Below are 20,143 nucleotides of genomic sequence, written 5' to 3'. Positions count from 1 at the left end.
AATCACGGTGCAACTAGAGAACATTACCAACCCCTATGCTCTGTATTTTCCACTGGCTGCCCCACCACCAGAGAAAGCACTAAGCTAGTCTGAAACACCTGAATTTTGGATCTACCTTACTCCAGAAAGCAAAAAAGAGAGTTCGTATGCGGCTTTATTAACTCAATTATATTTTATTTTTTTACATTGTTTAGAAACTGACATGTGACACATATTAATGCCAAAACAACATGCAAACAGGGGGAGGAAAAAATGCATAATCCTTTTTTTGCTAAACAGGTGGGGCTCAAAACAGGTGGTGCTCTTCCCCACCTGCCCTGAATGACGGGTCGCCACTGGTCCTGTGGACCGTTCTGTCTGTCTGTCTGACTGTTTATCTGGTATCAGGAGACAGCTGTAGCAGGTGTGTGTGAGCTGCTTCCATTGAGAGTGGAGGACGGGCTCCAGTCTGGCTGGTAGAAGTGGATGTCATACTTCTGGGCCCAGTTGGCGAACACCGTTTTCTCCGTGATGAAGCTGTGGTGGCCGCCGCTCTGGTTGTGCTCGTGGGAGAGATACAGGGAGCACTCGTCTGGGCCAGAGGGCTCATAGTAATGATACGGCACCGAGAGATGAGAGGGAGTACTGTGAAAAGAGGATGAGAAGAGAGAGGGAGAGGGAGAAAGGGGAATACAAAGGGAGAAAATGGAAGAGGTTGGAGACAGAGAATGGACAGGGGAGTGATGGAGAGATAGATTAACAGAGAGAAAAAGGGAAAGTGTGCATGCGTGCGTGAGAGAGAGAGAATGAAAGAATGAGGAAAGGGGTGTTAAACGGAGGGAGAGAGAGGGAAAGAGAAAGACAGAGAGATGAGAGAGATATCATAAAAATATTTCTTAGCCATGAGAGCCCTGTGCTCATCAAAGCTAGTCCCATGATCCCTGTGATGATCCTGAAAGTATTACACTCAGTAGACTCGGGCCTCAAGAGGGGCGTTTGAGCCAGCAGACAGAGGGGCGGTTGAGCCAGCATGAATCATTCAAACAGCAAAGGCATTTGATATGGTCCCATGGACCTGCCTATGGATATCAGCTTAATGTCTGAAGCTACTGTAATCCTCCATCAATCTACAGGCGGCAGACAGCCTAGCAGCATTCGGCCAGTAACCAAAGGTCACTGGTTCGAATACCCAAGCCGATAAGGTGATAAATCTGTCTGTACCCTTGAGCAAGGCACTTAAACCTAATTTGCTCCAGGGGTGCTGTACTACTACGGCTGACCCTGTAAAACAACACATTTCTAGTCAGGATATTCAGGACACAAGCAGGTACATTGTACATTTAGGTACATTTATAAAAAATAGTAGTAAAAGTTACCTATGGAATGTTCTATAATTTTAGTAATTAATGCTCAAATAAAATAAAAGATACAAATATACAATACCAGTCAAAGTTCGGACACACCTACACATTCAAGGGTTTTCCTTTATTTAGACTGTTTCCTACATTGTAGAATACTAGTGAAGACATCAAAACTATGAAACAGCACATGTGGAATCAAGTCGTAACCAAAAAAGTGTTAAACTAAATCAAAATCTATTTTATATTTGAGATTCTTCAAAGTAGCCACACGTTGCCTTGATGACAGCTTTGCACACTAACAACAAGCTTCATGAGGTAGTCACCTGGAATTAATGAAAAAAGTACTCTATCTAATCAACAATGTAATTATTTTCAATCAGTTCTGCAACTCTTCCAATTAATTACTTTTTTTCACAACTGCCAGCAGTTTGGACAAAGACATATTTACATAGAAAATACATATTTACATAGAAAAATAAATAACCCAAATATTATGGATATTTAATGCTGAAACGCTTATATGATAAACACCAAAGGTATTCACTAAGTGTTTAAACATTTTTTTTTATATATACAGTGGGGCAAAAAAGTATTTAGTAAGCCACCAATTGTGCAAGTTCTCCCACTTAAAAAGATGAGAGAGGCCTGTAATTTTCATCATAGGTACACTTCAACTATGACAGACAAAATTAGACAACAAATCCAGAAAATCACATTGTAGGATGGGATTTACCGTGGGGTAAAAATGATCACAAGAACGGTGAGCAAAAATCCCAGAACCACACGGCGCGACCTAGTGAATGACCTGCAGAGAGCTGGGACCAAAGTAACAAAGCCTACCATCAGCAACACACTACGCCGCCAGGGACTCAAATCCTGCAGTGCCAGACGTGTCCCCCTGCTTAAGCCAGTACATGTCCAGGCCCATCTGAAGTTTGCTAGAGAGCATTTGGATGATCCAGAAGAAGATTGGGAGAATGTCATATGGTCAGATGAAACCAAAATAGAACTTTTTGGTAAAAACTCAACTCGTCGTGTTTGGAGGACAAAGAATGCTGAGTTGCATCCAAAGAACACTACCTACTGTGAAGCATGGGGGTGGAAACATCATGCTTTCGGGCTGTTTTTCTGCAAAGGGACCAGGATGACTGATCCGTGTAAAGGAAAGAATGAATGGGGCCATGTATCGTGAGATTTTGAGTGAAAACCTCCTTCCATCAGCAAGGGCATTGAAGATGAAACATGGCTGGGTCTTTCAGCATGACAATGATCCCAAACACACCGCACAGGAAATGAAGGAGTGGCATCGTAAGAAGCATTTCAAGGTCCTGGAGTGGCCTAGCCAGCCATAGAAAATCTTTGGAGGGAGTTGAAAGTCCGTGTTGCCCAGCAACAGCCCCAAAACATCACTGCTCTAGAGGAGATCTGCATGGAGGAATGGGCCAAAATACCAGCAACAGTGTGTGAAAACCTTATGAAGACTTACAGAAAACGTTTGACCTCTGTCATTGCCAACAAAGGGTATATAACAAAGTATTGAGATAAACTTTTGTTATTGACCAAATACTTATTTTCCACCATAATTTGCAAATAAATTTATAAAAAGTCCTACAATGTGATGTTTCCCCCTCATTTTGTCTGTCATGGTTGAAGTGTACCTATGATGAAAATTACAGGCCTCTCTCATCTTTTTAAGTGGGAGAACTTGCACAATTGGTGGCTGACTAAATACTTTTTTGCCCCACTGTATATATTTTTATTTATTTATTTCACCTTTATTTAACCAGGTAGGCTAGTTGAGAACAAGTTCTCATTTACAACTGCGACCTGGCCAAGATAAAACAAAACAGTGTGACACAGACAACAACACAGAGTTACACATGGAATAACATGGAATAAACAATAAACAAGCCAATAACACAATAAACAAGTCAATGACAAAGTAGAAAAAAAAGTCTATATGCAGTGTGTGCAAAAGGCATGAGGAGGTAGGCAATAAATAGGCCATAGGAGCGAATAGTTACAATTTAGCAGATTAACACTGGAGTGATAATTGAGCAGATGATGAAGTGTAAGTAGAGATACTGGTGTGCAAAAGAGCAGAAAAGTAAATAAAAACAGTATGGGGATGAGGTAGGTAGATTGGGAGGGCTATTTACAGATGGACTATGTACAGCTGCAGCGATCGGTTAGCTGCTCAGATAGTTGATGTTTAAAGTTGGTGAGGGAAATATGTCTCCAGCTTCAGCGATTTTTGCAATTTGTTCCAGTCACTGGCAGCAGAGAACTGGTTGGAAAGGTGGCCAAATGAGGTGTTGGCTTTGGGGATGATCAGTGAGATATACCTGCTGGAACGTGTGCGTGTTGTTATCGTGACCAGTGAACTGAGATAAGACAGAGCTTTACCTAGCATAGACTTATAGGTGACCTGGAGCCAATGGGTCTGGCGACGAATATGTAGCGAGGGCCAGCCGACTAGAGTATACAGGTCGCAGTGGTGGGTGGTATAAGGTGATTTGGTAACAAAACGTATGGTACAGTGATAGACTGCATCCAGTTTGCTAAGTAGAGTATTGGAAGCTATTTTGTAGATGACATCGCCGAAGTCGAGGATCGGTAGGATAGTCAGTTTTACTAGGGTAAGTTTTGCGGCGTGAGTGAAGGAGTCTTTTTTGCTAAATAGAAAGCCGATTCTAGATTTGATTTTGGATTGGAGATGTTTAATATGAGTCTGGAAGGAGAGTTTACAGGCTAGCCAGACACCTAGGTACTTATAGATGTCTACATATTCTAGGTCAGAACCGTTTAGGGTGGTGATGCTAGTGGGGCGGGCGGGTGCGGGCAGCAAAGGGTTGAAAAGCATGTTGATGGTTTATTTTTTAGGATAAGGCCACACAGAGGGCCAAAGATAATAACAGACACCTCTAAAGTACCCAAAAAGACCAATACAAAATGTTAAGTTTCCAAAATTCTGGTAGTTTGCTGGTAAACTTAGAAAGTTTCCAGTAATATACCCTACCTTTGCAAATTTATATGCCAATTAATAATCTATTAGTACAATTGGGGTAATAATCCCTATCGGACAGCACTTCACAGAACCCAACCCACCTGCAGAAGTCCGGAGCCACCATGCCATAGACATTGACCCTGTCACACAGTTCCAGGGCAATGGCCATGGTGAACCAGCCAGTGGTCAGCCACGATTTAGAGGTCTTCCTGGATGAGGTGAATGGAGAAAAGACATGTTCAACAGAATGTACTGTATGATTCAATAGAATTGAATGTTAATCATGCCAAAACCTCCCTATGTAGTGCTCGCAGTGACATCCGTTCTGGCCAAGGCCCTCAATTTATTTGGTCATTTTTAATACCATAAGTTTTCACACTGCTATATTCCTAATTTACATGATTTGACATGAAAAGACGGTTTCAAGGCCGATAAACAGCCATCAAACTGGTGCCCCCTGTAATATGGAGCCCTCTCATCTACTGAGCCATCAAGGCTAGTTTGTCGGGGCTAGACCTGTCACACCTGCCGGCCATACCAGCCCCTCGCTGGAGGATATCCCAGATGACAGCAGAGCCAATCGTGTCTGGGCTCATCCTGTGTGCTGTTGGCAACGTCTGCCAGATAGAGTGCCAGGGAGAGTGCAAGCCAGTGAGAGTCTGGTAGGACCTGTAATCGGTTTCTGCTTCCAACTCTGACTCAGCGACATCATCTTGTGAGGCAGTGTAGTGCTTCTGTAACTTCCTGTCAACAGTTAATGAAGACACCATTTATCTTGTAGTATCATAGCATATGCATCTGTCATGTAGCTGCTGGAGCTAATTTGGATTGGTAGAGATAATCTGTCAGCATCTATTAATGATTAGTATGTTGGGTTGGCTCCCCATGACTTAAATGTTTAAGCGCGTCACTTACTGTAGGCTAGCTACCAAGCCTATGATGCTGTATCTGACTGACTGACTGACTGAGATGAGCAGACATTGAAATAGCACATGCCCAACATACACAGCAACATTGTGTATTCATACCAATTGGATGTACAGTTGAAGTCAGAAGTTTGCATACACTAAGGTTGGAGTCATTAAAACTAGTTTTTCAACCACTCCACAAATTTCTTGTTAACAAACTATAGTTTTTGCAAGTCGGTTAGGACATCTACTTTGTGCATGACACAAGTAATTTTTCCAACAATTGTTTACAGACAGATTAATTCACTTATAATTCACTGTATCACAATTCCAGTGGGTCAGAAGTTTACATACACTAAGTTAACTGTGCCTTTAAACAGCTTGGAAAATTCCAGAAAATGATGTCATGGCTTTGGAAGCTTCTGACATGCTAATTGACATAATTTGAGTCAATCGGTGGTGTACCTGTGGATGTAGTTCAAGTTCTACCTTCAAACTCAGTGCCTCTTTGCTTGACATCATGGGAAAATCAAAAGAAATCAGCCAATACCTCAAAAACGTTTTTTTTTGTAGACCTCCACAAGTCTGGTTCATCTTTGGGAGCAATTTCCAAATGCCTGAAGGTACAAATAATAGTAATCATCTGTACAAGTAAATACAAGTATAAACACCATAGGACCACACAGCCATCATACCGCTCAGGAAGGAGACACGTTCTGTCTCCTAGAGATGAACGTACTTTGGTGCGAAAAGTGCAGATGAATCCCAGAAAAACAGCAAAGGACCATGTGAAGATGCTGGTGGAAACAAGTACAAAAGTATCTATATCCACAGTAAAAAAAGTCCTATATCAACATAACCTGAAAGGCCGCTCAGCAAGGAAGAAGCCACTTCTCCGAAATGGCAATAAAAAATCCAGACCACGGTTTGCAACTGCACATGGGGACAAAGATCGTACTTTTAGGAGAAATGTCCTCTGGTCTGATGAAACAAAAATAGAACTGTTTTGCCATAAAGACCATCGTTATGTTTAGAGGAAAAAGTGGGAGACTTGGAAGCCGAAGAACATCATCCCAACCATAAAGCACGTGGGTGGCAGCATCATGTTGCGGGGGTGCTTGGCTGCAGGAGGGACTGGTGCACTTCACAAAATAGATGGCTTCATGAGGGAGGAAAATGATGTGGATATATTGAAGCAACATCTCAAGACATCAGTCAGGAAGTTAAAGCTTGGTCGCAAATGGGTCTTCAAAATGGACAATGACCCCAAGCATACTTCCAAAGTTGTGGCACAATGGCTTAAGGACAACAAAGTCAAGGTATTGGAGTGGACATCACAAAGCCCTGACCTCAATTCTATAGGACATTTGTGGGCAGAACTGAAAAAGCTTGTGCGAGCAAGGAGGCCTACAAACCTAACACAGTTACACCAGCTCTGTCAGGAGGAATGGGCCAAAATTCACCCAACTTATTGTGGGAAGCTTGTGGAAGGCTACCCAAAACGTTTGACCCATGTTAAACAATTTAAAGGCAATGCTACCAAATACTAATTGAGTGTATGTAAACTTCTGACCCACTGGGAAAGTGATGAAAGAAATAAAAGCTGAAATAAATAATTCTCTCTACTATTATTCTGAAATGTCACATTCTTAAAATAAAGTGGTGATCCTAACTGACCTATTAAATGTCAGGAATTGTGAAAAAACGGAGTTTAATTTTATTTGGCTGAGGCGTATGTAAACTTCCGACTTCAACTGTATTCAAATTGTATTGTGCTGCAAAGTGGGATTCAAATGTACTATTATTTTGTTTTTAAAGATGAATAGAAATTAAATAACAAAAATATAGTCGTTGCGCAAGTATTCAGCTCCCTGAGTGAATACATGTTAGAAACACCTTTGGCAGCAATTACAGCAGTGAGTGTTCTTGGATATGTCTCTAAGCGCTTTACACACCTGGACTGTGCAGTATCAGCCCTTTACTCTTTTCATAACTCTTCAAGCTCCTTCAAGATGTTGGGGATCATGGATAGACAGCCATTTTCAAATCTTGCCATAGATTTTCAATCAGATTTAAGTCAAAACTCAGAAACATTCACTGTCTTCTTGGTAAGCACCAGGGATTATTTGGCCTTGTGTGTAGGTTATTGTCCTGCTGAAAGGTGAATTCATCTCCCAGTGTGTGTTGGAAAGCAGATGAAGCAGGTTTTTCTCTAGGATTTTCACTGTGCTTAGCTCCATCCCATTTTATTTTATCCTGAAAAACTCCCCAGTTTTTGCCGATGTCAAGCAAACCCATACCATGATGCAGCCACTTGAAAATAAGGAGACCGTTACTCAGTGATGTGTTGTATAGGATTACAAACATAATGCTTTGCATTTAGGCCAAAAAGTGCATTTATTATTTTATTTTTCCAGTATTACTTTGGTGCCTTGTTGCACATAGGATGCTTGTTTTGTAATATTTCTATTCAGTATATTTGTACTCTTATTTTCACGCTGTCCTTCAAGTCATTATTGTGGAGTTGCTACAATGTTGTTGATCCATCCTCAGTTTTCTCCCATCAAAGCCATTGAACTCTTCAACTGTGGCCAATGGCCTCATGGAGCAGTTCATTCCTTTCCTGCAGCTCAGCTCCAGAGGATGACTGTATCTTTGATGTGTCTGGGTGGTTTAATACATAATCCACAGCATAGTTATTAACTTGACCATGTTTAAAGAGATATTCAATGTCTGATTTGTTATTGTTACCCATCTACCAATCACTGCGCTTCTATATCTGTCACGACTCCTACCGAAGGTTACTCCCCTTCCTGTTCAGATGGCGCTCGGCGGTTGTCGTCACCGGCCTACTAGCTGCCACTGATTCTTTTTTCCCCTTGTCTGTTTATTAGTTACACTTGTGTTTAATTAGGTTTATTAGTGGGGCTTTATTATCCAGCCGGCCCGCCTACTGGGTGTGCGGGAATATTCTCTGTGTACATTTGTGCACGACTGTAGGTCACGGTTGTCCGTGTATGTGTGTATTTTCTGGACTGCATTTGTTTGGGTTGGCGTGGGTTTCACCTGTGTGGTGAATTAAAAGCATCGCTACCCTGAACTCTCTGTTTCCTGCGCCTGACTTCTTCCTCCACTACACCCCGGGCATTACAATATCAGGCTTTTATGAATCTGTCAACCCCTATTATTTTACACAGAGTGAGTCCATGTAACTTATTACATGATTTGTTAAGCCACATTTTACTCCTCCATTTTAGATATCAAATTTGTTTTAATTAAAAAAAAATTTTAAATCCACTTTGACATTACAGAGTATTTAGAGGAGAATGTTGACCCATTTTTTTTCTCTCGATTAAATCAATTGTAATCCCATTTGTAATACAATAAAATGTGAAGAAATCCAAGGGTATGAATACTTTTGAAATGCACTGTAGCTGTTAACTTTTCACAACATTGTGTGCAACTTTGTGCTGAGGTAAAAACAGCACTTGCTATCAGGTTGTCTCAATGTTGTTCTCGTTTCTTCTTCTACCTCTTCCATTCCCAACGTGATTCAGCCATTGTTTATTTATTCGGGACCGTGTTATTGTACCTTCAGATAGTCTTCGAATCTCTCTCTAGCTGCATCGTACACTTCATTTGGACTCTCATATCCCATTGGATCTACAGTAAATCCTCCTGAGTATTAACATATATTCAGACTGCTTTGAACTAAATCCCATTTAAGGATACTGTGATATGTTTGGTGGTTGTTGGGATTTATTAATTGGTCTTTTGTTAAGAGCGTCAAAAATGCTCAACGGCAGCTTTAAAATTAGAATGTGTACAGTTGAAGTCGGAAGTTTACATACACCTTAGCCAAATACATTTAAACTCAGTTTTTCGCAATTCCTGACATTTAATCCTCGTAAAAATTCCCTGTCTTAGGTCAGTTAGGATTCATGCATGATTCATGTATGACATGCATAAGACCAACATGCAAGGAATTAAATAATAATAATAATTATTATTATTATATTAACTCTACTTCTGCATGCTTATTAAATCAAATAAAAGTTTATTGGTCTCACACAGTTTAGCAGATATTATAGCGGGAGCAGCAACATGCTTATGTTACTAGCTCCTAACAATGCAGTAAAGTGTCCAACAAGTTCACAAATATTTAACATTATACTGCATTGTTAGGAGCTAGTAACATACGCATGTGGCTTCTCCTGCTATAATATCTGCTAAACTGTGTAAGCAACCAATAAACTGTTATTTGATTCTAACCAACTTGCGAAAAGTATAGCTTCTTAACAAGAAATTTGTGAAGTGTTTGAAAAAAAGAGTTTTAATGACTCCAACTTGTGTAGCACAACATCTGATTGCCCACCTCAACTACATCCCCTTCACATTACACTCCATGTAGTTTGGCTTCAGAGCGAAACACTCCACAAAAATGGCCAACTGCTTTCTTCTGGAAAATGTGAAGTCCAAGATGGACAAAGGGTGCGTTGTTGGGGCAGTGTTTCTGGACCTAAGGAAGGCTTTTGATACTGTTAACCATGAGATTCTCATCACAAAATTGTCAAAGTTCAACTTTTCCCCTGATGCCTTGAGATGGATGAAATCATACCTTGAAGACAGAACTCAGTGTATTCAGAGTGAGCAATGAGCTGTCGCCCACTCTTAGCTATGAAGTGGGAGTGCCCCAACGGGCAATACTGGGTCCCCTCCTGTTCAGCCTGTACATTAATGATCTGCCTTCTGTCTGTACTGGGTCTGAAGTTCAAATGTATGCAGATGATACAGTGATATATGTGCATGGAAAGAGCAAACAACAAGCTGCACAAGAACTCAGTACTGTAATGGTCCAGGTTACAAAGTGGCTCAGTGACTCGTGTTTGCATCTCAATGTGAAAAAAACTGTCTGCATGTTCTTCACAAACAGGGCAACAGATGCTACTGAGCCAGATGTCTATGTGTCAGGGGAGAAGCTCCTGGTGGTATCTGATTTTAAGTACCTTGGCATCATACTTGATTCCAACCTTTCTTTTAAAAAGCATGAGAAAAAGGTCATTCAGATAACCAAATTCAACCTAGCTAATTTCCGATTTATACAAAATTGTTTGACTACACAGGTAGCAAAACTGTACTTCAAATCTATGATACTCCCCCACTGAACATACTGCTTGACTAGTTGGGCCCAAGCTTGCTGTACAACATTAAAACCTATTCAGTCTGTCTACAAACAGGCTCTCAAAGTGCTTGATAGGATGCCCAATAGCCATCATCACTGTTTCCCTTAAGGAAAAGCACCTTTAGTAAATCTGCTTTCTCTGTGAGAGCTTCCCATGTCTGGAATACACTGCCATCAGACACACTTCCACAAAATGCATGAAGACATGGCTAAAGGTCAATCCGATTTGTGAACATAATCCCTTGCCGCTTTCCATGTTGTCTGTTGTCTGTAGCTTGTGAGGTGTGGAAACACTTTGTTGCTTTTATGAATTTTGTCTTGCTGCTTTTTGTTCTATGTTGCTCTGTCTGTATGCTACGTCTTGCTTGTCCTATGTTGCTCTGTCTGTATGCTATGTCTTGCTTGTCCTATGTTGCTCTGAGTGTGCTCACTGCTCAATGATTGTCTATATTGTAATTGTTATTAAATAACCTGCCCAGGGACTGCGGTTGAAAATGAGCCGGCTGGCTAAAACCGGCACTTTTACTGAATCGTTGATTATTTATTTAATTTTATCTTTATTTAACCAGGCAAGTCAGTTAAGAACAAATTCTTATTTTCAATGACAGCCTAGGAACAGTGGGTTAACTGCCTGTTCAGGGGCAGAACGACAGATTCATACCTTGTCAGCTTGGGGGATTGAACTTGCAACCTTCCGGTTACTAGTCCAACGCTCTAACCACTAGGCTACCCTGCTGCCGGTTAATTGGCACTGTCTCTGTAAAAAATAAAATAAACTCAAACCTAAGTGTATGTAAACTCCGACTTTAACTGTATGTGTATTAGAATATGTATGTGTATTAAAATGTGCATTAAAATATGTGTGTATTAAAATGTGTATTAGAATATGAATATGTATTAAAATGTGTATTAGAATATGAATGTGTATTAAAATGTGTATTAGAATATGAATGTGTATTAAAATGTGTATTATATGTATGTGTATTAAAATGTGAATTATACTATATATGTGTTAATATGTGTATTTGATTATATATGTGTATTAAAATATGTATTAGAATATGCATGTGTATTAAAATGTGCATTATATAATATATGTGTATTAAAATGTGTATTATACTATATATGTGTATTAATATGTGTATGTGTATTCAAATGTATATTATAATATATATATATATGCGTGTATTAAAAGGTGTATGTGTATTAAAATGTGTATTATAATATATATGTGTATTAAAATGTGTATGTGTATTGAAATGTGTATTAGAATATGCATGTGTATTAAAATGTATAGTATAATATATGTATTAGAAGGTGTATTATAATATATGTGTATAAAACTGTGTATTAGAATATGCATGTGTATTAAAATGTATAGTATACTATATGTATTAGAAGGTGTATTATAATATATGTGTATTAAACTGTGTATTAGAATATGTATGCTCAAGAGCTCTGATAACAATGCATTTGGCTTCCCTGGCAAATCCTGATTCAAGTTCTCAAACACAGTGCCTGTATTCTTCAGATGTCATCCTAGACCATAATTGGACAGCCAGACTCACATAGTTAAAACCCAATGACATTATTGACCCAATGGTCAAAATGTCAAAATCCTACCTGTCTTTTCCCGTTTCATTTTTGAAGAGCTCGTCAAACTCCAGCATCTTGAGGGGGGAGATGACGTAGATCTTGAGCTTGGGAAGCAGCTGGTTGATTAGACGCAGGTTGTTGAAGACCCTGCCCTTGCCGTCGCGCCGCATGGAGCTGGTGGGTCCCCAGAAGAGGAAGACAGAGTCCTGGTTGGTGTTGAGCAGCTCCTGCCGTCTCTGCAGCACCCTCTGCAGGCTGGAGTGGGCGATGACGCGCAGGCTAGTGCGCCGGCCCACATCCTGTTTGAAATGGTTTCCGTTCGGGGCATTGTTCATGCGGATGACGCATTCGGTGCGGTCAATTTCGTCTCCTCGGTTGCTGCCAGTAAGGTGGCCCGAGCTGGACACCAGGGCACAGCAGTTACAGTGCATCCTCAGAGGCTGGGGGGTATAGTACAGTGAGGTCAGTGTTTACACAGGCCCTTAAACAACATAAAAACATGTATGCTTCCTTCTTTCCTTGCCCTGAAATGTTGTGGCTAACAGCATTGGACAAGTGAATGCACGGTACCCAGCACATTGCTCAAGCTTATCAGAAGGCAGATGAGAAAGAAGGATGCATGTTTGAAGTTTTCAAACAGAATCTGCACTCTCTGGGGCCGAGCAAAGCACAAAGGGTCTTCTACAGGAATCACACAATCCATTATCATTCAATAGAATGTGAGACCATATTCACCAAGGACATTTTGCCAGAGTATCTTCCTATGCCTTTAACAAAATAACTACAAGTGTTTAAAAGTGAATGAAATCCTCCCTCTCTGTCATCGAGGTCAATGGACACATGGAGAAGTGAGATCCATGGCATTAGATTCAAATCTCCCTGCCAAGAGGAAAACTGTTTTTCCCAAAAAAATCCAATAGCACAATCAATACCCTCTACAGCACAGAGTAGAAGGCTAGGCAAAAGGGCATCCATCTCTAATAGTAAAAACCCTGAGACCCTCTCATGAATTATTCTAAGGCTTAATGCAGAGGTCCATTGTCATTCAGAGCTATACTCTGGTCTTCATGCTTGAGTGGGGCCTGTGGGGGTTGTGCGTACATTCATATACTGTATACATACAGGTGAGATTACCGACTTCACTGCCTCACTGCCTCCTGGTCCCATTCTACTGTTTACACATCTCTTCCTTTAATCTCTGTGATTCCACACATATTAATTACCAGGGGAAACGTAGAGGAAATGGAGATGACCCTGAGCACGATGTGGGAAGTGTGTGTGAAGACACAGAAGACAGAAGATAACGAAGACAGAAGATAACGAAGACAGAAGATAACGAAGACAGAAGACAACGAAGACAGAAGACAACGAAGACAGAAGACAACAAAGACAGAAGATAACGAAAACAGAAGATAACGAAGACAGAAGACAACGAAGACAGAAGATAACGAAGACAGAAGATAACGAAGACAGAAGACAACGAAGACAGAAGACAACAAAGACAGAAGATAACGAAAACAGAAGATAACGAAGACAGAAGACAACGAAGACAGAAGATAACGAAGACAGAAGATAATGAAGACAGACTATAACGAAGACAGACTATAACGAAGACAGACTATAACGAAGACAGAAGATAACGAAGACAGAAGATAACGAAGACAGAAGATAACGAAGACAGACTATAAAGAAGACAGAAGATAACGTAGACAGAAGATAACGAAGACAGACTATAAAGAAGACAGAAGACAACGAAGACAGAAGATAACGAAGACAGACTATAAAGAAGACAGAAGATAACGATGACAGAAGATAACGAAGACAGACTATAAAGAAGACAGAAGATAACGATGACAGAAGATAACGATGACAGAAGATAACGAAGACAGAAGATAACGAAGACAGACTATAAAGAAGACAGAAGATAACGAAGACAGACTATAAAGAAGACAGAAGATAACGATGACAGAAGATAACAAAGACAGACTATAACGAAGAAGAAAAAAAGTCAGGAAGTTTTGGGCGGAGCCAGAAAGTTGGCTTTCAGAAATATTACAATGGAAACTTACTTTTAATCCATCTGTCTGCATATTTCAAGACATGGCATAAGGAGGTTTAGTGAGTTACCAAATGGGCTGGATGATTCTCTTCATCACCCATCTTGAAAAAACTTATACTAAAAAAGTGGAAATCAATCCGCCATCATTAACACAATGGAAAAATCTAATGATTTATTATTCAAATATTCAAAATGCATGGACGACGACAAAATAAAAACAAATGGATACAATTTAAGGCCAAATGACAAATAATAATGCAGGCATTAGGAATGGGGGTATGAGCATGTGGGTCTGGGCAGATGAGATTTAGTGATTGTTTGTGTTCGTCTGTAAATTGTTGTTCTCATGCATAAGTTTGTATATCGATAAAAAATAAAATAATAATAATAATAAAAAATAATTATATAAAAAAAAATATAATAATAATAATGAAATCCCTGCAGGCCGAGGTTGTCTTTTCTGTCCCGGTGTGTCCGGATGAGCGATTAGGGTACTCCTATCATGGTAACATTTCAAACCTCAAACTATAGCCTTTTTCCTAGCAATAGTGTGGATGTATCGTTCCTTTGTGCTAGCCAAACATCCTAAAAGTAGACAAGAAAGAATTACTCGCCCCACCACACGATTATAGCCAATCTCTTGCCATGCTACGAAAATAACTAGGGAAGACATATCTTCTTTCTTCTTAATGTTTGCAGATATGGTACACACACTGCCCATGGCAAGACAGACCAATCTTCTTACTAATTCCTACTTAATGCGATACAATGCAATACAAGAAAATGATGGCAGATGTGCAATTCATGTTGGTTTAGTTCCATTATTCTCCCTGTCGGTAGGTCTTCATGCGTGTCACTTCTGCTGAAGCGCAACAGTTTTCTCCTGGTAGCTTATTCGCATCTCTGAGGCTGTGCTGCTTTCTCTGTCTGAACTGACTATGTTTATCTGTGAACATTTCCCAGCACATCCATTTCTCCTCTGACAAGTCAAGAAATCAGATTGATATTTGGATTTGACATGACGGAATTGTTTTTTATATATATTTTTTAAACGTTAAGGAATATCAGGGCAGCAAATGCAGACATTGCCCAAGCAATAACATTCAACTCTATTAATGTATCGTACTTGTTGCCTGGAGTATCAGGGAAATTCTCCCAGTAATAAAAGTGGTTTTGCATGGAAGACTAAATTGTCTTTGACAGTCTATGCCCAGAGCTTCTGTCAGCTCGATGATTCTACGTGGAAACAGCAATGACTTATCAACCTTCATTCTGAGGAAAAGGTTGAAACTGAGAATCTTTAAGAGGGGAAACCTCATCGAAAAGGATTCTCAAACAACACTGTTGAGAATCTGTGTGAGCTGAGCCCTTTTCCCAGGACAACTAGCTTATCAGTAGTAGTCATCTTGTTAGGGGCTAGGTTGAACTGATGTGTTACAAATAGACAAATGGGACAGTACAGAAGGAGATGGTCTCTGTCGTGCAAGTATTGCATAAACATGTTTTGCACAAATGGATGGAATGCATCTATCTGGTTTAGGACAAAGTCACGGTTGAGTTACTGTTCAGCAAGTTCTAGTTTCTGTACGAAATGGGGAGAATGCAGTCAACGTCGAAGTGAAAATATCAGGATGCAGAGGAAGAGCCATACAGTCCTTCCTGGGCCATTTCCCTTTATATATGAAGAATTGTGTGACTTTGCTATTCAGCTGAAGCATCCAGGTGGGTGAATAAATCTGGTTTTTAGTTTTGTCAATCTACACCTGTATCTGATTATATTTTCATCATTTAGCAGACACTCTTATCAAGAGAGACTTACAGTAGCAAGTGCATACATTTTATTCATACAGGTCCCCCGTGGGAATTGAACCTACAACCCTGCTGTTGCAAGCACCATGCTCTCCCAACTGAGCCACGAGTGACCATAATAGATTAGAACCTAACATCACATTATTTAATCAAATGTTGTTACATAGATCCATCATTATGGAAGTTTCCTGATTTAAGCCTTAAAATCAAACAACATTTAATAATAATTGTGCAGATCGATGCATTTTCAACATGTTAGTTTTAGATGTGCTACATTATGAACCAATTTCAATCACAGGATCTGCTGAGGGGAGGACGGCTAATAATAATGGCCGGAATGGAACAAATGGAATGGCATCAAACACCTAGAAACCATGTGTTTGATGTATTTGATACCATTCCATCTATTTCACTCCAATCATTCGAACAAGCCCATTCTCCCCAAATTAAGGTGCCACCAACAACCTCCTGTGATTTTCAATATGAGCACACCTACCTACAGTATGCTATAGGAACCTTACTAATATGACCATCTGTCTCACACATCACTCATAAAAGAAAACGATTCGTATTCCACTCAAACTGTACGTCCGAAATGGCACCCTATTCCTTACATAGTGCACTACTTTTGACCAGGTCCCATAGGAAATAGGGAGCCATTTAAAAATAAAAAAATAAAATAAATGTTATCTCATTGACACTAACCTGGATAAATAGATGTTATCTCATTGACACTAACCTGGATAAATAGATGTTATCTCATTGACACTAACCTGGATAAATAGATGTTATCTCATTGACACTAACCTGGATAAATAAATGTTATCTCATTGACACTAACCTGGATAAATAGATGTTATCTCATTGACACTAACCTGGATAAATAAATGTTATCTCATTGACACTAACCTGGATAAATAGATGTTATCTCATTGACACTAACCTGGATAAATAGATGTTATCTCATTGACACTAACCTGGATAAATAGATGTTATCTCATTGACACTAACCTGGATAAATAAATGTTATCTCATTGACACTAACCTGGATAAATAGATGTTATCTCATTGACACTAACCTGGATAAATAAATGTTATCTCATTGACACTAACCTGGATAAATAGATGTTATCTCATTGACACTAACCTGGATAAATAAATGTTATCTCATTGACACTAACCTGGATAAATAAATGTTATCTCATTGACACTAACCTGGATAAATAGATGTTATCTCATTGACACTAACCTGGATAAATAAATGTTATCTCATTGACACTAACCTGGATAAATAGATGTTATCTCATTGACACTAACCTGGATAAATAAATGTTATCTCATTGACACTAACCTGGATAAATAGATGTTATCTCATTGACACTAACCTGGATAAATAAATGTTATCTCATTGACACTAACCTGGATAAATAGATGTTATCTCATTGACACTAACCTGGATAAATAAATGTTATCTCATTGACACTAACCTGGATAAATAAATGTTATCTCATTGACACTAACCTGGATAAATAGATGTTATCTCATTGACACTAACCTGGATAAATAAATGTTATCTCATTGACACTAACCAGGATAAATAAATGTTATCTCATTGACACTAACCTGGATAAATAAATGTTATCTCATTGACACTAACCTGGATAAATAGATGTTATCTCATTGACACTAACCTGGATAAATAGATGTTATCTCATTGACACTAACCTGGAACACTAACCTGGATAAATAGATGTTATCTCATTGACACTAACCTGGATAAATAAATGTTATCTCATTGACACTAACCTGGATAAATAGATGTTATCTCATTGACACTAACCTGGATAAATAAATGTTATCTCATTGACACTAACCTGGATAAATAGATGTTATCTCATTGACACTAACCTGGATAAATAAATGTTATCTCATTGACACTAACCTGGATAAATAAATGTTATCTCATTGACACTAACCTGGATAAATAGATGTTATCTCATTGACACTAACCTGGATAAATAGATGTTATCTCATTGACACTAACCTGGATAAATAGATGTTATCTCATTGACACTAACCTGGATAAATAGATGTTATCTCATTGACACTAACCTGGATAAATAAATGTTATCTCATTGACACTAACCTGGATAAATAGATGTTATCTCATTGACACTAACCTGGATAAATAAATGTTATCTCATTGACACTAACCTGGATAAATAAATGTTATCTCATTGACACTAACCTGGATAAATAGATGTTATCTCATTGACACTAACCTGGATAAATAGATGTTATCTCATTGACACTAACCTGGATAAATAAATGTTATCTCATTGACACTAACCTGGATAAATAAATGTTATCTCATTGACACTAACCTGGATAAATAAATAACCAGGATAAATAAATGTTATCTCATTGACACTAACCAGGATAAATAAATGTTATCTCATTGACACTAACCTGGATAAATAAATGTTATCTCATTGACACTAACCTGGATAAATAGATGTTATCTCATTGACACTAACCTGGATAAATAGATGTTATCTCATTGACACTAACCTGGACAAATAAAGGTTCAATAAAAAAATGAAAAAGTATGTTTCAGATCAGATGAAGAAAAATAGCAATATTCAGAACTTGTGTAACAGAGGAGGTCGTTTGACTTTGAAGACAATGCACCGAGGGGGGAAATTTCATTGGAAATCAAACGGTACTTATCTTTTCCATTAATTTGCTATTGGGAAATATTGCTTGATCTACAAAACAGATGGGCCTGGGACGTGGACTTCTCTCAACATAAAACCCCTTTTGAGGTTTGAAAAGATCTGACAAACAAAATTGTTTTACTGTAATGTCCCTTTAAGATGGATTGGCAATTGTCAATACAGTTGTTTCTTCTAATCTGATGTCATAGAGAACATTTGATCAAAAAGCACATGCTTTCTCAAAGCTCCATTAACACTAGAAACGCAGAGGCAGTCATTTTGACTGCATATGAATGTATTTATTTTTTAAATCAAACCCCCTTCTGTACTCCACTTTTTTATAAATAAGTCTCTTCACCACATGTATGTTGTTAGAATGTAACATGATACAAACAGGATTGGTGTTTTAAGCAGTTTTAAGAGGACAAGCCATTTTTCCCCCCCAGAGTCAAATGCAGGTAAGACATTTTGATTTCTATACTGAACAAAAATATGAACGCAACATGCAACAATTTCAAAGTGTCACATCTTCCCCTGCTCCTCCCCTCCGGCATACGACTTCGCTAGAATGCTAACCACGGGTCCTGGGATTCATCTTACGCACACCTGGCACTCTTCATTACGCACACCTGGCAATCTTCATTACGCACACCTTCATTACGGGCACTCTTCATTACGGCACACCTGGCACTCTTCATTACGCACACCTGGCACTCTTCATTACGCACACCTGGCACTCTTCATTACGCACACCTGGCACTCTTCATTACGCACACCTGGCACTGGCACTCTTCATAAGGCCCTAATCTATGGATTTCACATGACTGGGAATACAGATATGCATCTGTTGGTCACAGATACCTTTAACAAAAAGGTAGGGGTGTGGATCAGAAAACCAGTCAGTATCTGGTGTGACCATTTGCCTCATGCAGCGTGACACATCTCCTTCACATAAAGTTGATCTTCCATGGCTGTGCGAAGTTTATAATGGCGGGAACTGGAACACGTTGTAGTCCACATCGATCCAAAGCATCCCAAACATGCTTAATGGGTGACATGTCTGGTCAGTACGCAGGCCATGAAAGAACTGGGACTTGTTCAACTTTCAGGAATTGTGTACAGAACCTTATGACATGGGGCTGTGCATTATCATGCTGAAACATGAGGTGATGGCAGCGGATGAATGGCACGACAATGGGCCTCAGGAACTCATCACGGTATCTCTGTGCATTCAAATTGCCATCACAGACTGTGCCAAGGAGATGGGAAAAATTACTGTGAATATGCCTGTCAGCTGATCTACGCATGGTCTGAAAACGCGGCCTTGAATACCGTCCAGCCTCACGGCCTTGCAAGTGTTGACTTGATCACGTCGACCTCGGAGAGCGAGATCACCCAGTCCTCTGGGTCGGTGGGGGCCCTCACGTATGGTACGGTGTTGTTATTGCCGAAGCATGCCTAAAATAGGTTAAGTTCACCTGGAACAAAGACATTGTTGGGCAGATCACGGCTGGGTCTTCCCTAG

The 20,143-nt window shown here is 39.5% G+C and overlaps 1 protein-coding gene across 1 annotated transcript in view; it reads right to left on the bottom strand.

Moving 5' to 3' along the window:
• Nucleotides 1–161: 161 nt before the first annotated feature.
• LOC112246722 (alpha-N-acetylgalactosaminide alpha-2,6-sialyltransferase 5-like) overlaps nt 162–20,143 on the bottom strand; it is a 35,723-nt gene continuing 15,741 nt past the window's right edge. Inside the window, exons 3-5 of the mRNA XM_024415226.2 lie at nt 12,061–12,473; nt 4,449–4,556; nt 162–624 (exon numbers count right to left, since the gene is read on the bottom strand). Coding sequence (XP_024270994.1) covers nt 384–624; nt 4,449–4,556; nt 12,061–12,473 — 762 coding nt within the window. The 3' untranslated portion in view covers nt 162–383. The remainder of the gene's footprint in view (nt 625–4,448; nt 4,557–12,060; nt 12,474–20,143) is intronic.

The sequence above is a fragment of the Oncorhynchus tshawytscha genome, linkage group LG06 (genome assembly GCF_018296145.1).
Source record: "Oncorhynchus tshawytscha isolate Ot180627B linkage group LG06, Otsh_v2.0, whole genome shotgun sequence".
In the NCBI taxonomy this organism is placed as follows: Eukaryota; Metazoa; Chordata; class Actinopteri; order Salmoniformes; family Salmonidae; genus Oncorhynchus; species Oncorhynchus tshawytscha.
Note: the sequence above shows the minus strand (reverse complement) of the source record. Positions and strands in the feature narration are given on the sequence as shown.